Below are 15,001 nucleotides of genomic sequence, written 5' to 3'. Positions count from 1 at the left end.
CCTTTATTTTCATTTTATTTTTGATCGCTGTAAGTACGTCTTTTTCCAGCGCAGTCTTTCGGCTGAAATGACTTTTTAATGACGCAATGATAATTCAATTTGTTTGGTGATTTATGCCTCATGATATGATTATTGTTGCTCGATGCTGCCGTCATTGTTCTTGCTGCCTTTTTGTTGCGTAACGAGCTTTCAATACATGTTGAAATCGAGAATGTAATTAAGCATTTGTGCTTTGCTCTGGGGGAGGAAACCCATTTTTGCTTAATTTTAATATGCTACAGATTGGATTGTTGGCCATGTGATGTATGGTTGCTAATTAACGGAAACGAGTTGTGCATTCGTTTGATTTAATTGGATTAACTACATATAAGAAGCTTAAGCATCGGGGATTATATCAGTAACTCTAAGTCCGTCAAATTGGCTTAGGCAGCGTACAAGTTACACAACTTATTGAATAACACATTATTTTCAGCAAAAACTTAACAAATTTCAAACAAAATTCCAATATTTTTCTACGGATTTCGGCAGTAAACAAAATCAATTTTGTGTAAGTTTCCTGCGCATTTGCTTAGTTTTCCATTACAAGCGACTTTGTAGGTAGTTGATTTTCCCCTCTATTCACCCTTTACATAAATTTCATAAATTTCACTCTTGCGGTGGCAACTTTTTTATTAGGAGCCTTCGAGGCAGTAACCTCGTTCTCCGAGGATGGCTTTTAATTTTCAAATATTTATGCTGCGCTTGCCGCAAAAAGTTGCCACTTGCAAGATTTATGCTCACACACTCTGAGCCAGAAGAAATACCAAAGTCTGGGGCAAATATGACCGCAAAATGCTTAAGAACAAGACAAACACGCCCACACACGAGCCATCATCGTATGGAAAAAGGGGGCGGAAAGGGGAGTCAAGTTAACTCGCCCCACTTAATTATCCAATAAAACTTGCGAGCAAGACCACACAAATTATCGTAGGGCAATTTAACATTTTCGGCACTCGAGCAAAAACCCCTGAAAGATAAGCGGAAGTAGAGACGTATTTATAATTAATAGAAGAGCTACGAGGGTCCAGATAACCCTTACTATTATTTTGAGGATTGTGAAATATAAAATTCCAGATTCAACAGATTAAAGCTATGCTTAATCTTGATATGTGGTAGAGCTAAAGATTCTTTAACAAATCGTTTCAAGAAAACAGAATGCAGAACCCTTGTATATTTTCCTAAATTGCGGATGTAGTAAGCCAGCTTTAAAGTCGGTTTAAATATGCAAATAGTTTCGAGGAAATCCCCAAAATAAACTTGTTCCTTTTTGGCATGAGCAAACTCCATGACAAGCTCGGTGGAATCAGCCGGCAGCAAAGTGTATGCCCCCAGGGAACTCTAGTGGCCATCATTGTGGTCTTCTTCACTCCCCCCTCTCTTCACTCTCATGCCATTTTCAGACTATTTTCCGTTCCCTTCTTGCCAGAACCACCATCCTTCATAAGGGACACAAAAAATATTTCCAGCCAGGAAACTGAAGCTGAAGCTATGTTTCCAAAGCTGTTGGCAGCACTAAAGCTTAAAAACACATATATGGTACAAAAAATATCAGGCACTAAAGAAGCAAAAGAAGCCCAACAGGATGAAGAAGCAGGACAGTCTGCAGTTGAGGAAGCTGCAGCAGAAAGTTGCCAGGAGGGAGCAACTCAGCGGTTTGTCATTGAGAGGTGTCAAGTGGCAGGCAAACACATGCAGACACACACAGCTGGAGTGCTAAAGAAGGAGATGCTGCACTGGCAGAAAATAATAGAAATACAATACAAAAAAATAAGTTGCTATAGAAGTAGACTCTCTTCTTCAAAGGATATCCTATGCTGCAGAAAATATACTTTATTGATGAGCATATTAAGCTATATTTGTAACTAGCATGATTTGCCACTCATTTTTCTCCGTGTAGCAAGCGGTTCGAATGGGTGGGAGTGTAAGAGCGCCAAGGAGCGATAACCAGGCGGAGGATGCAACCAACAACAGCAGCACGATAAAAAGCGTAAACATTTTAACAAAACATAATTTATGTTGCGCAAATTTTTGCATTTCGAGGAAGGTTTCCTGGAGGGGCGCGCAGGATGCTGGGGCAGTCTTCAAAGGGCATTGGCCTCCACAGCCGCCCCCTCTGCCAACCGAGCGCACCATAACAAACTCCGGCACATGTTGTAAGCGCTGTGAGATTTATGAGGCAGTCTCCTCTCCTTTCTTCGCCTCCTGGATTCTCTTTTTCGGGTTCACTGCCCTCCACTTTCACCCAAGTCCGACAGGAGCGCGGTGGCGAGGGCAGAAGAGTCGTGTGGAAAAGAGGGAGGGGGTGGGCCTAGAAAAGCCAAGGCAGAAATCAAAGGCCTCCTAAACGTGAAAGCCAACGCCCACGAGCAGCAATAATAAAATCCAGCACACACACCCGGCAAAAGTTTTGCTTGTTTAGCAAACCGAAGCCGAAGTAAAAGTCAATTGGCTGTCAGGCAAATGGCCAACTCCTCATCCACATGCACCCGTCATCCAAGTCCTCCATACAAAGAAATTTTCAACCACATTGTCAATACCATTCTTTTCATATTATATGACAATATTGCTGCCTTAATTTCAAAGATCATTTAAATCCGAACTCATATTTTAAATTCATCTATCAAAGGGTCCAAAGAATTAGTCTCATCTCGATCTTTGATAGAAAGATACTGAATAGATATAAAAAGATACATAGATACAAAAAGGATCAATTTAAATTTCTTTAAAATGATTAATTTAAAATAAAGAATACTTTGTAAGGAATTATACAAGTATATGTCTTGCTTAATCATTTCACCACTTATTAAGTCCGTGATCCATGTAAACTGCTTTCTTTTCTCACTGTGCACAGGCACCTGCATGAATATATGAAGTCGAAGTGAACTTCGGTGATTTAATTAATTTGCCACAAAATGTGGCCAGCTCAAGGCGTGTGCATAATACGCTTGGGATGAGTTGAAAGCCTGGTAACGGGCGAAAAAGGTGGATTTCGGATAGGTATGAAAGCCACGGATGGGGAGGGGTTGGGAGGGGAGGTGCAAAGAGAAAGGACTCCTTTCGTGACACTGCCTCTGCCAGTTTTCGAACTGCGTAATGCAATTTTGCCACGCTAAAATGCCCGTGCCCCACCACGAGACACCCACGTGTGCACACAGAGGGTTTGAGGTGGAGGGGAAAGGCGGTGGAAAATGCAAATTGCGAGCACGTAAACAGGTGGAAACAGGTGCAGGAGGCAAGCGGCAAGCGGCAGCATCCCGCAGTGCAGCAGTTAGGAAAAGCTCCTCTAATGCCACGCTGATGTGGGCGCCATGAAATGGATGAGAAATGGTTCGAACTCAGATACCCACTTCAGATGGATTCCATCTATAATCGATATATTAAATAAATAACTAATTACCTAAGTAATATCAATTGGTTGCGCCGAGGAGTTAAGATCTATGCTTGCTCGCAACAAGTTTATTAAATTGCTACATTTTACACGCAGGTAATACACTTTTGTCTCTGTATCCCTAAATCTCCAAATCCTTTATTCTTCCGAAATACCCTTCTGTTTACCATCTAAATCCCCTTCTGATGTCTTCTTGGTTGCTGAAACTTTACCAGCAGTTGATGACAGTTGCAAGTTCTGCATTCTTTGGATTTATGTAGAACTAACATGTTGGGCGGAAGTGAAGCTGAAATGGGGAATGCCATGGTGAAGCTACATGAACTATTTACTAATTTCCCAAAAGTTTATAGAGTCATGGATTGGGATGCCAAAGTTTGCAGTTAGCTGAAAAAATATATGCATTTTCTTTAGGTGGCACGCATATGGACTTGAAACCAGGACAGTTGCAAACAACAAGCCTTAAAAGCGATTTACCACACAAATGTGTTATTTTTAGTTGACTAAATCTTAAATTCCAGCCATGGGCTAATTTAATTGGTGCTCATAAATTCAACAACACGGCGGCACAAGTAGTTCAGGTCAATATTTAAAACAATGATTTTGAATTCCGCCCCAAAAGTAGGCAAACACTAAGTCACAGTAAATACTCAGACTGGCCTCCTTTTCGCCTCAATTAAGTACTCGTCCTTTGCCATTGTATCGAGTCCAAGCCACAGCGCAGGAAGCCTCTGGAAAATGCATGAATTTAGGAAAAACATTTTATGCTTACACGACACTGAGCTGGCTTAATCGCACCAGTCCCCCAAACCGCCCACTACTCGGAAAATCCCTGGCAAACCGAGCAATAACTGACTAATTGCTCGGGTCACACACACGCACACCAACGGACACACACGCACACTCTCAAGGGAAAAGGTGGGAGGGGGGCAGTGAAAAAGGGGGGCTTGAATGCATTTTCATGCATAAAGACCCAACCTCAATTACAGAGGCCATCTTGAAAAGTACACTACCCCTTCTGAATGCACTCATAAACCATATTGTTGTGCATCACAATGCACTTGGAATTATTTAAACGAATAACAAAAGAAAATTTTAAGATATTTCGAAAACTATATTGTTCCACTTCAAGTTTGAAAATATTTAAGGTATAAAATTTCAAGTAAAATCTAAAAAACTAGTAGGGTAACCAGGTACTTTTCAGTTTTTAGTCGTGTAAACGCTGAGATTTGCATATTTGCTAAGTAGAAGAAACAGGAGGAGCACTTTAGTGCAATTTTTGCACAATTGTGGTTTGGGCAAAGTAAAGTAACAACACCAGCACTTGGCACTTCCGTTTCCGGCAATTATTGTTGCTTTTTGTGAGGAAAAGCGCCCTCTTCTCAAGCAATTTTGTGCCTCTCCGACTGCAAAAACAAGAAAAAACTTTTTGGGCCTGCAAGGGGGCGTAAAAGTTTTTCAATTCGCTGCAGGTTGAGTTGCATTTCTATTAGCCAAAACCGCACCACAAACCGTAAAAACCACACAACACGAACCGCAGCGAACCCAACTGAAAACTCAATTTGAAGCATTTTCATAAATACCTGAAACGAACCAGTGAATTTTCCCTTTTTATGCTTTGTCAACTTATTGGGATTGTTAGTTGTTTCTGCCCTGATGCGTCCAATCAAAATTCAAATGCTTCACAGCACTCCCCATTTTCTCCAGACCATTCTTTTTTTTGGCACATTTTCCTGACATTTTCCCAGTTGTTTCCAACCACTCCGCCCCCCTCTGGCCATATAGTGTTCCTTGCAAGCCAAGATCTATGCGCTGGATGAGTGGCTGGCCAGGGCTTGATTAATGGCCAACTTGTTATTTTAATTAAACAAATCCAACTTAATTTATGCAATTCATACGCATTTCATCATTTTGCACTTGTCATGCAACAAGACCCACAATTTTGAGCTGATTCGGGCGGAGTGGAGAGGTGAGGAGTGGCAAGTGGACCACAGGCCAGCCACGAAAGTGACGACACGAGACCAATCCAATTCCAAGCCCCAGCAGCTGTAGAAGTTTTGTGGTCTGTTAATGGCTCTCGGCCAGTGGCGTGCAGTCAAATTAAAGGGGGATGCAAAAATGGCATTTAAATTAGGCAGCCATTTAAATTTTTACTATAAAAGTGCAAGTAGTAGGAATAAACAGTGCTTAGAAAGCATTAGTATGTCCATCTGCACATAATTTCTACCTGAAATGAAACGCTTTAGAGCTACAATGCATATAAAGTCGAAAATCCCCCTTACAGCGATTCACAATCACATAAGCCCCTGTGCAGACAACTGACAACTCATTTAAGAATTACAAGAGCTATAGCAATAACCGAGCGACAACTAGACATCGCAACAATGACAACAAGTTTGATGAGCAGTCAGCTTAGGAAACTGTCAACTCCCTGCTGCCAGTTAAGAAGATATATATGCCATATATGGATTCACATGGCGTTCCACATGGCAGCTCGTCATGGAGTTCGGGGGTCAATTATGCAAGCTCCGTATGCAAATAGTTGCTTGGCATAATTAAGCGAATGTGTGGGCGGTGGGGCTTGGTTTAGTTCCTTGTGGCGCCTTATTAAGGATTTATCTGTTTTCCGATTTCCCTCAGGTGAAGAGCAGCAAGCATCGCAGCGTAATCGAGAAGCGAACCTTTGTGAACCACACGGAGTGCCACTGCATCGAGCGATCGACCTACAACGAGGAGACGGCCATGGCCCACTACGGGCAGTCGGTGGTGCGGGCCACCATACTGAGTTGCACCTGTCCGAAGAGCTTCGAGAAGATCCTGCAGGACGACGGGCAGTGCAGGTGCGACTGCAGCTCCGGCAACTACGACTGCGACTGGCTGAAGCGGGGCAACGAGCACTTTGCCATGAACGATCGCAAGTGAGTGGAGTCCCAGACTTTTACCCATTCCCAAGCTAACATTCTGCTTCCTCCCCTCAAAAAACCAGGTGCATACAGCAAGGTCGCTGCAAGCCGCCCACGTGTGAGTTTGGACTCTACATGGACAAACACGGTCGCTGTCCCAAACAACACGAACAACCATCCTACAATGCCATGTCATAAGCGGGAGGATTCCCAACGAGAAGCCAGGAAAAGTATTATTCGGTCTGAGGAAAACTCAAATCCAGACAAGGAGGAAAATCCATAGGGATTATTCCCCTCTGACAAGAGTAAAGGCGAAATGAGAGACGTGAATTTAGTTGCATATCCTATACAAAACAATACGAAAGTAAAACGATGGGTCGATTAGCAAGAAGCAAACGTACTAAAATACGGAAAACACTTTAAAGCATTTCTAGGAGTTTTCCCTCCTTCAAATCTGTAATGTCTAGAACAGAATGGTTGGAACAAATAAATCTATACATGGGTTGGGTCGGAAAACAACCAAAATGAACATTCGACAGCAAGCAGAAAAAAGTAACGTTTTCTACACGTTTAAATCAAAATTAAAGTTGAAAAAACTTTTACTAAGGAAAGTATAAAAAAGATTATGCATTTTCTACTTCAAAAATCGACCCAGCCCAAGCTAAAGATACAAATAAGTATTTCAGCTGATTGTGTAGTAGATTTATTAGGACTACAATCCGAAGAGCCATTAATCTGTATCTTAGCAAATGGAAATAAGACTTTTTTGCGCATGTTTTACTAAGAGAAAGAAAAAACACATAAACCAATATGAATTTGTAGCATTGTTCTTAAGTGTTTCAATATACACCATCCACAAATAAGCCAGAATAAATTATGTGTGTGTTTTATGCGTATGCTAAATGAAATTCCAAATATATAAATTGACTGCGTTTTTAGTTTTAATTGACTAATGTTATGTTATTTAATTAGTTATTTAATTATAATAAAACGAACAAACGAAAACGAATCACACTAATATTACAATCTAAATATATAAATTACCCATATAGGAGCAAATATATTGTTCATGTTATTTAAGCTAAGTTTTAACACAATTCAAACAAAAACCATCCTGGATAAGTCGCAACAAAAACAAAATTAAATTTTCATATTTAATTCTAGTCAAATTTTAATTTTGTTTTTTCCACGGCCACGAATGTTTAATCGAATGGAAATTCCGCCATTGAACTCAGCAAATCAAACGGCATTTAAAGCGGAAAACAAAAAACAGTAAACTAACCATAAATATAGCAGAATAAATGTATAAACCATATTGAACGTAAACTAGCCCACAACTTTCCTGCTTTTTCCTGCATTTGATAGTGACAACTGAACTAAACATAGGATATCTTCAATATCGCATAAGTACATCCTGGGAAAACCCGATTTTACACCCAATTTCATTTTCATTCGACACGTGCACATGCCTTAGTTTAAGTTACTTAAATAGTTCTGACACCCAACCAACCGAGCACTGTACATATATATTTTAGAAACCTACATTTAAGCGGCACCCAAAAGTGAATCCGTTTGGCACGAATTATGGCGCAAATTGTTTCAGAATGAGAGAAATAATTCCCGCATTGCATAACGCATTTGCATATTAATGACATTTGCTGGATGGCAATCGATGAGCTCAATTATTAATATCAAGCGGAATTTGGGGCTTTAATTATTGTGAATTTATTTACCATTTAGCCAGACACCAAATGCCGTTTAATGACCTGTGCCTCATTTCTATTTACCCTGCGTAATTACACATTCGCCATAATTATCGAGCAATCTATTTGCTCAAGTTAAAATATTTATTGAAATTCGCACCCCAATTTGAATAAGCATACGCATATAGGTAACGCAATCTCAATGCGACGTTGAATGTGACATGAATATTTCAATAAATCTGTGTAATTGTTAATAGAAGCTACCACAAGATACCAAGCAGAATATACGAAAGATTACATTTCAAAATGATTTTATTTACAACTCTTAGCATAAATTTTAATGTATAAAAATGAATGTAAGCGTTAAGCTGAAAAACAAACCAATACTAATAAAACAAAACATATTATTACTATGCGAAAATCCAAATAAATATGAAAGTGAACACAAAAAAGGCCCAACAATGTTATCTTAATGGTTTCCACGATCGGAGGAGGTTTTCCAGATGGACGAAGTCGTCATAATTAGCAGTCTGGCGCTAAAGGAGTTTGGTCAAATGTTTTACCGGCCAGGGAAAGTAACGCGAAGAAAGTGAAAACTGCAGCTAATGAGTTGTAATGAGAAAGTAATTGAGTAAGCCGTCAACTTAATATGTTTTTATTCAAATGGTTGACAAACAGGGATTACCACACAAATATAAACTTAAATGCAACCAAACTCCAACTTAAAAAGTAGGTTTATTTTTGCTTAAATGTTTAAAATCGCTGTTCACTTTGGCTGCTAGAAACCCTTTATTCACCTGCCGCCTGCAACCTGTGGACCCATTTTGGAAGCCAATTTCGTGCTAATTACAGCGTCTAAGCTGAAAAGTTGCTACTAATGAAAATGCATAACAAATAGAAGCTCCTGCGTTCGACCCGCTCGCCACCCAACCGCCGCCCACCTGCACCGTCGCACAGGTGTAATATTCCCACAGACACAGACGCACATTGGAATGGGTGCTGGTCACATTATGATCTAAAATTTATAGAATTTTTAAGTGGAGTGCAGCCAGCAGGGCGAACGAGGAGATAGCGCCATCTACCGACGCACGCCGCAACCACAGAGGCGATAAGCTTGTTTCAGTTTCAACTTTTCAGTTCTGTCGCTTTGGCTATTTGATAATAAATCAGAATTTAATGAATATGATGTTCGCATCGGAACTGAATATTATATTTCTATGCATCAAGTAATCTTGTAATTTCCCGACTAAGAAACTGAAATACCAAGCAGTAAGTCAGATAAATTTGGATTCGTAATCGATGATTGACCCATGGGAATTGGCATTTCCTGTTTCGAAACTTATTATTTAAAATCTCATATCAAGATACGTAAAAAGAGTATTCGTCATGGGTGTCAAAATAACTTAACCTTGATGTTATCTTGATTTTTCTAATTTAAGTTAGGTTCTAAAGTTCCCCGAAAAAATATGATTAATAATTTAGCAGTTATCAGAATCACTAGCCAAATCACCATAGGCAGCACTTGGTGATACAGCATGGGCCAGCTAAATGAAAGCATTTAAAAGTGCAATAAATGGTGGGAATGCCACCCGGATTATGCACCCATTGGATGCGCGACCTCAAAGTGCTTTTCTCAAGGACTCCCCGTTCCAAATTGCGTTATTCATCGATTCCTGCCGGCCAAGTGAAATCACACGGAATTACAAACAACACTGGGGCAGGAAAACAACAACAAACATTTCCCAACCCGCAACAAGAGATGGGTGGCAAGTGGGCGTGGCAGGGGAAATTGCAATGGCAAACGGCGGAAAGGAAAAGGATCAGGCAAAATGCACGGGCACGGGCTCACAAATTAAAACCGCACACGGAAAGGATGCGACTGTTTGAGTGTGTGTGTGTGGGAAAGGGACGGGTGGTGAGGTGGAGGGCTGGAGCGAAAGGAGTAGCCATGATATGCCTGCATAATTAATTCCCACCTCATACACACGCACACCCCCCACACACACACACACAAACACACTGCCTGTAAGTTTCAAGTGGGTGACATACCCACTTCTTCCCACCAGGAAATGCCAGCAGCGCTTAAATTGGAGCTCTCGCACCCACACACAGATATATCCGTTCGCACACACAGATACAGACATCACAGATACAAACATACACAGATACATACAGGTGGAGTTATCATACTGAGCCGTCCGGCATTTAAGTCCACACTAAATTGCATTTAATTTCCTGCTGAAACTTTCAACGCGATATGATCTGGCATAATGATGGCACGCCACACGGGAAAAACATATCCACATCCGCAGAATACATATATGTAATAAATAGAAAATACATAGTTTTGGTTCTAGTATCACCCTGTAAGGAAAAATAGTACCCTGTACCTATATAAAGATATTTACATATTATTTTGTAAGAATATCTATGAATGCAAAATCCCAATTCTGGGAAACTATAAGCGAATACGAAATATTTGTTTTTGAGAACATCGAAAAAATCCAATGCAGTTTTTATTCAAATTAGACAAATCAGCTAATGGAAAATCAGAAAAATGGAAAAATTGCATTATTTTTTATTACTCGATAAATTAGAGCTATAGCTTTTGGTTCGTCTGATGACACCAAAAATAAAAATGACGTTTTCAACTTTAGCAGAACATATTCAAATATTTTTAACTAAGTTCTTCGCCATTTCAGGGAATATAGGCTTCAAACAAGGGATTTTCGTATCACCATTTCTACCTTTCAACCAATTTAATTGCCGACAGATTTGTGAACCCATTCGGTCTGTAAACACATGTGCCTACTGTAGGTCAGTTTTGGACTTATTTATGAATGCGCAAATTTCGCCTGGTCTTCCAGTTTTTATTGCATTTTGTTTCATTTTGGCCAACAAAAATGTGCAAACATTTACAAAGCATTAAGCATTAATGCAATATTCAAATTTGAATTTATGCGCCAATTTTAATTGCATGAAAAAAGCGCTTATGCGTAAATTGCAACTAACCGAAACTAATTTTAACTTTTTCATCCTGCAGTTTTAATAACGGTTAATTGTTGTTTGTGGCCGCAGTTCATAGTCGTAACTTTATTTTTGGGGTAATTTAGGCGGACTCATTAATTATGTACTATTTGTATTAAAACGCATATCTAAGCTTATGATGTTGGCATTTTTAATATAAATTAAAAATTTGATTAATATATTCAGTAAAATATTCGTGGCAAAATATGTTCCAGCCATTTAAAGTACGACTTCCGGTTAAATTTGTGTAGGTATGAATATAAATAGAGGCATGAATGTTCAAAATTTATTTTTAATTCAAACTAGAATGAATATTGTTCTTGAATTCCGAACTTTCGCACCATTGAAAGTATTGGTATTCAGATATATGTATATGTATAGACCTACAGCATTCTCGACCTTGACTCATGGTGTTTTCCAAGAACTCAGGCGATTGTTAGGAGCTTGGGATCGTGCCGGGTTATTCCACATCGACCTTAGGCCCATAAATACCATCGACCTCAGTGGCCGGGCACGCGTTACACATCAAAAGGCCCACACAGAGGAGGCTTCATAAAGGACCGCGATTATCCTCGCAACTCCTCGAAGGCCAGAGGGGGAAGGGGGGTATGGGCGTAGGGCTCGTAAAAAACATTTATGCGCCCGAGCTGCAGAAGATACAAATGTATCTTGATATGCGGCACTGTAATGGGTTACGCATGTGGGACATGAACGAACCAAATACAAAAAGTAAGAACGAGGTAAACTGACTGAACGGAGGGAAAGGTAAAAGTCCAACGAGCTGGAATATGAAAAGAATTTCATAAAAATTAGCCATGCTATACAGTCGAAAGAAAAGTTGTTGTTTGGACATTTAGTGCACTTAAATAAATCAACCAATCATTAGTCACTTCGTTTAAGGCGAATTTTCCGACTTCTGCGAAATTTTTAAGTATATAGTATTTAAGTATATAGTGCACTGCACCCGCAATTTGCCAGCTGTGTGGAATCCGAAAACAAAGGAATCGAAATCAAACTCTCCAAGATGCAAACAACGGCTGGAAACGTGGCTAATCTTGTGCTCATCTTGTTGGCCCCGGCGCATTTGGACTTGTTTTTTTGACATGTTTGCATTGCAGTTTTTTTGGTGACTCAAAATTGTGTGCTTCAGCTAAATAAAATATTGCTTTAAATTACTCATAAACTTACAATGTAATTATTAAGACTATTAAACTAAATATTACTCATGCTTATAGATACGTTTTACTCTGTATTTTTAAGGGTATTCATATATCTACTTCCTGCCAAGTTCTTATTTCTCCATGTCAGTGAGTGCCTTAATGTTGCCCCAGCCTGCTTATGATATGTGTGTGTGTGTGTGTGTGTAGGGGGAGCAAGGAGGCTGGTGGGGCAGCATTTGAGCCAAGTTAAGTTATTGGCCAAGTTTGTGCTGCTGCTGCTGCTTTGCTCGCCTGTTTGCATATTAGTCACAGAACAGAAACGCAAACAACTTAACGCCTTGGAAAGGAGCGAAGGAGAAGGGTAGAGTGGCGAGTGAAAGAGATGGCTGGGAACAACACCAAATTGAGTATTAAGCGAAAGAAATGATGTCGAGCCTGAACATCTGAGGCTATTAGAATTAATCAAAGGGATTTGTTGGCACCGCAGGCGATAAAGAGGGAAATGAGAGACGTGATATCAAACGAAAGAGATGGCAGAGACCAAGAGAGAAAGACGGCAACAATGATGAAGTTCGTTCGGTAGAAGAAGCACAGAAAGCTTCGCGAATTCTGCGGTTAGTTGGTAATAAATTTTTGGCTTATTGATATTTATTATTAGCCCCGGAAATTGTTTGCCTCCATTTGGCTCGTATATCGCCACGATAATGTTCCACTTGGGAATCGTTGCAGCGCGCTCTTCTTCTTCGCAAAGGGGCGCTGGGCGTCAAGGGGGCGTGTCAGCGGTTATGTTTGCTCTTGGGCCTTTGGCCTGATCATAATTGATTAGCTGCTTGGGGAGCTTCGTGGTGTTCAATGTTAGCTCGGCTCAATTACACTTAAGCGGGGATTAAGTATGTATGTTGACCAAGTATGCAGGGCAATAAATATCGAATGTGTTTTGGTTGAAGAATGAGATGGAGAAGTGATTTGCAAAGTGGAACATTTTTATGCAGATAGAACCATAATCATATACATTGAAAATGTACAAGTTCATATAAAAACGAAAACTTACATGGTAAACTTTTTAAAAACTCCCTAAATGTCAATATCTTTCCTCTATCATTCTGAATTCAGTAGACTCTGGCGATTGATAATTTGTTTAATTACAGACTCATTTATTCCATAAGTCAGAGAAGCACTGTTCATCGCCTTTCAGCTCTTTTCGCACCTTAATATGTAGACCCTACATTCTACCACTGAACCAAGCCCACATTTTCCTCGCCAAGACATAGAAATAAAAGTTTTCGGCTCTTCTTGCGAAATGGTTCAAGATTTTCCACCTTTTCAAGGCGCGCTTTTCACAGTTGACATAACGAAAGGTGGAAAATGCATAAAGGAAAAGAAAAGGTGATGGAAAACAGGAGGAGAGGAGCAGGGAAATTTGCCATTGACGCATTGCTTCAATTAACATAAAATGTGCATATGCAAACACACAGTCATACACAGAAAGAATACTTCTAGAAGTTAGGATAATAATATAATAATATGTTATAAACTTACACTTAGTATTCAAGTGTTTCTTATAAGATATATATGAAATTAGCATTTAATTCAGCTTGGCAAGTTCAATCTTAGTAGATTTTCATCTGAGTGTGTTAGTATGTATATTAGCGCATTTTATTACCACCTTTTAAGTTTTGCATATGTGCGCCAGTGCTCAGTTTACTTCCTTTATGAAAACCATTTCACACTGACTGCGAAAACTCTTCGCCAGACCCAGTCGACATCTTTGGTCGCCCTGCCGCGCGAACCCTTCTCTGCACTCCATCGCGCAGCATTTTCCCAGCTCCTGCTCCCCTTTTCCCAGGGTCGGCAAACCACTTGAAAAGACTTCCCACGAACTTTCTAATGCACCGTCGTCTCTGGCTGACACCCAAGAAAAAGGGGGCGGAAAATCGGGGGGCTTAAGGATTGTAGCTAATGGCACGCCTCTTAATCATTTAACAACCTTTCGCCCCATTTTCCTTTTCATGACACCCACATATCGCCTGCAGGGTGAAGAAGGGTGGTGGTGTGCGGAGGGGGGTATCCTTGGTTCATTGAACGATTTTGAGTCAGTTTTGTAGGCAGATTTCGATCGCAGCACTGCTAGATGGGAAAGCCAATGGCCAATTATTAAGATCTACCCACAACATCGACACCGAACGCGAACGACCCAATCGCCCCCGCGAAAGCGTCAAAAGTCGGCTCAATTAACATGCCATCTTGGCCACGCCTTGCGATACCCTGGCTAAAACAGTTACAAGTTCCTAGACTAGCAATGCATATTAGCCGTAGACCATAAATGCAATTATTGACTACTAAGCCAAATGAAAGCTGAAATAATGTTTACTAACAACTGATGCTTTGGTGTGAATGCACTTACATAGATATTCCAGGGTGTCAATCGATTCGATCACATTTTTTTTTTTGCTTTTTGCTTAGCAATTGATTTTCATTTCATTTGAGGCCACAGACCGATTCGCAAATGAAGAGTCTTCCACCGCAATCGTCGCAGTCGTCAAGTTGGTAATAAAAATTATTATTTTGCAATTTAATTGCCAGCCGCACAACGCCCCAAAGGCCAAGACTCGCTTCCAGCAGACTTTGGCATCGATTTGGTCATGAATGTGAGTACCCACAGTCTCCATATCCCCCATATCCCCCTTATCACCCAGGCCCCGACCCCTCCATTTGGCTGATCTGTGCCTGTCTGATGCAATCTCCTGGCCATTGGCGCTTGTGTTTTGGCCTCGCGATCTGCGA

At 40.4% G+C, this 15,001-nt stretch overlaps 1 protein-coding gene across 4 annotated transcripts in view; it reads left to right on the top strand.

The window, feature by feature from the left end:
• LOC6731320 overlaps positions 1–7,108 on the top strand; it is a 58,105-nt gene extending 50,997 nt beyond the window's left edge. For all 4 annotated transcript variants that reach the window (XM_016178807.3, XM_039291286.2, XM_016178805.2 and 1 more), the window contains 2 exons: positions 6,065–6,342; positions 6,411–7,108. In XM_016178807.3, coding sequence (XP_016023896.1) covers positions 6,065–6,342; positions 6,411–6,525 — 393 coding nt within the window. In that variant the 3' untranslated portion in view covers positions 6,526–7,108. The remainder of the gene's footprint in view (positions 1–6,064; positions 6,343–6,410) is intronic.
• Positions 7,109–15,001: the final 7,893 nt, after the last annotated feature.

This window comes from Drosophila simulans, chromosome 2L (genome assembly GCF_016746395.2).
Source record: "Drosophila simulans strain w501 chromosome 2L, Prin_Dsim_3.1, whole genome shotgun sequence".
NCBI classification, from domain to species: domain Eukaryota; kingdom Metazoa; phylum Arthropoda; class Insecta; order Diptera; family Drosophilidae; genus Drosophila; species Drosophila simulans.
The sequence above is the reverse complement of the archived record's forward strand: the minus strand, read 5'-3'. Positions and strand labels throughout refer to the sequence as shown.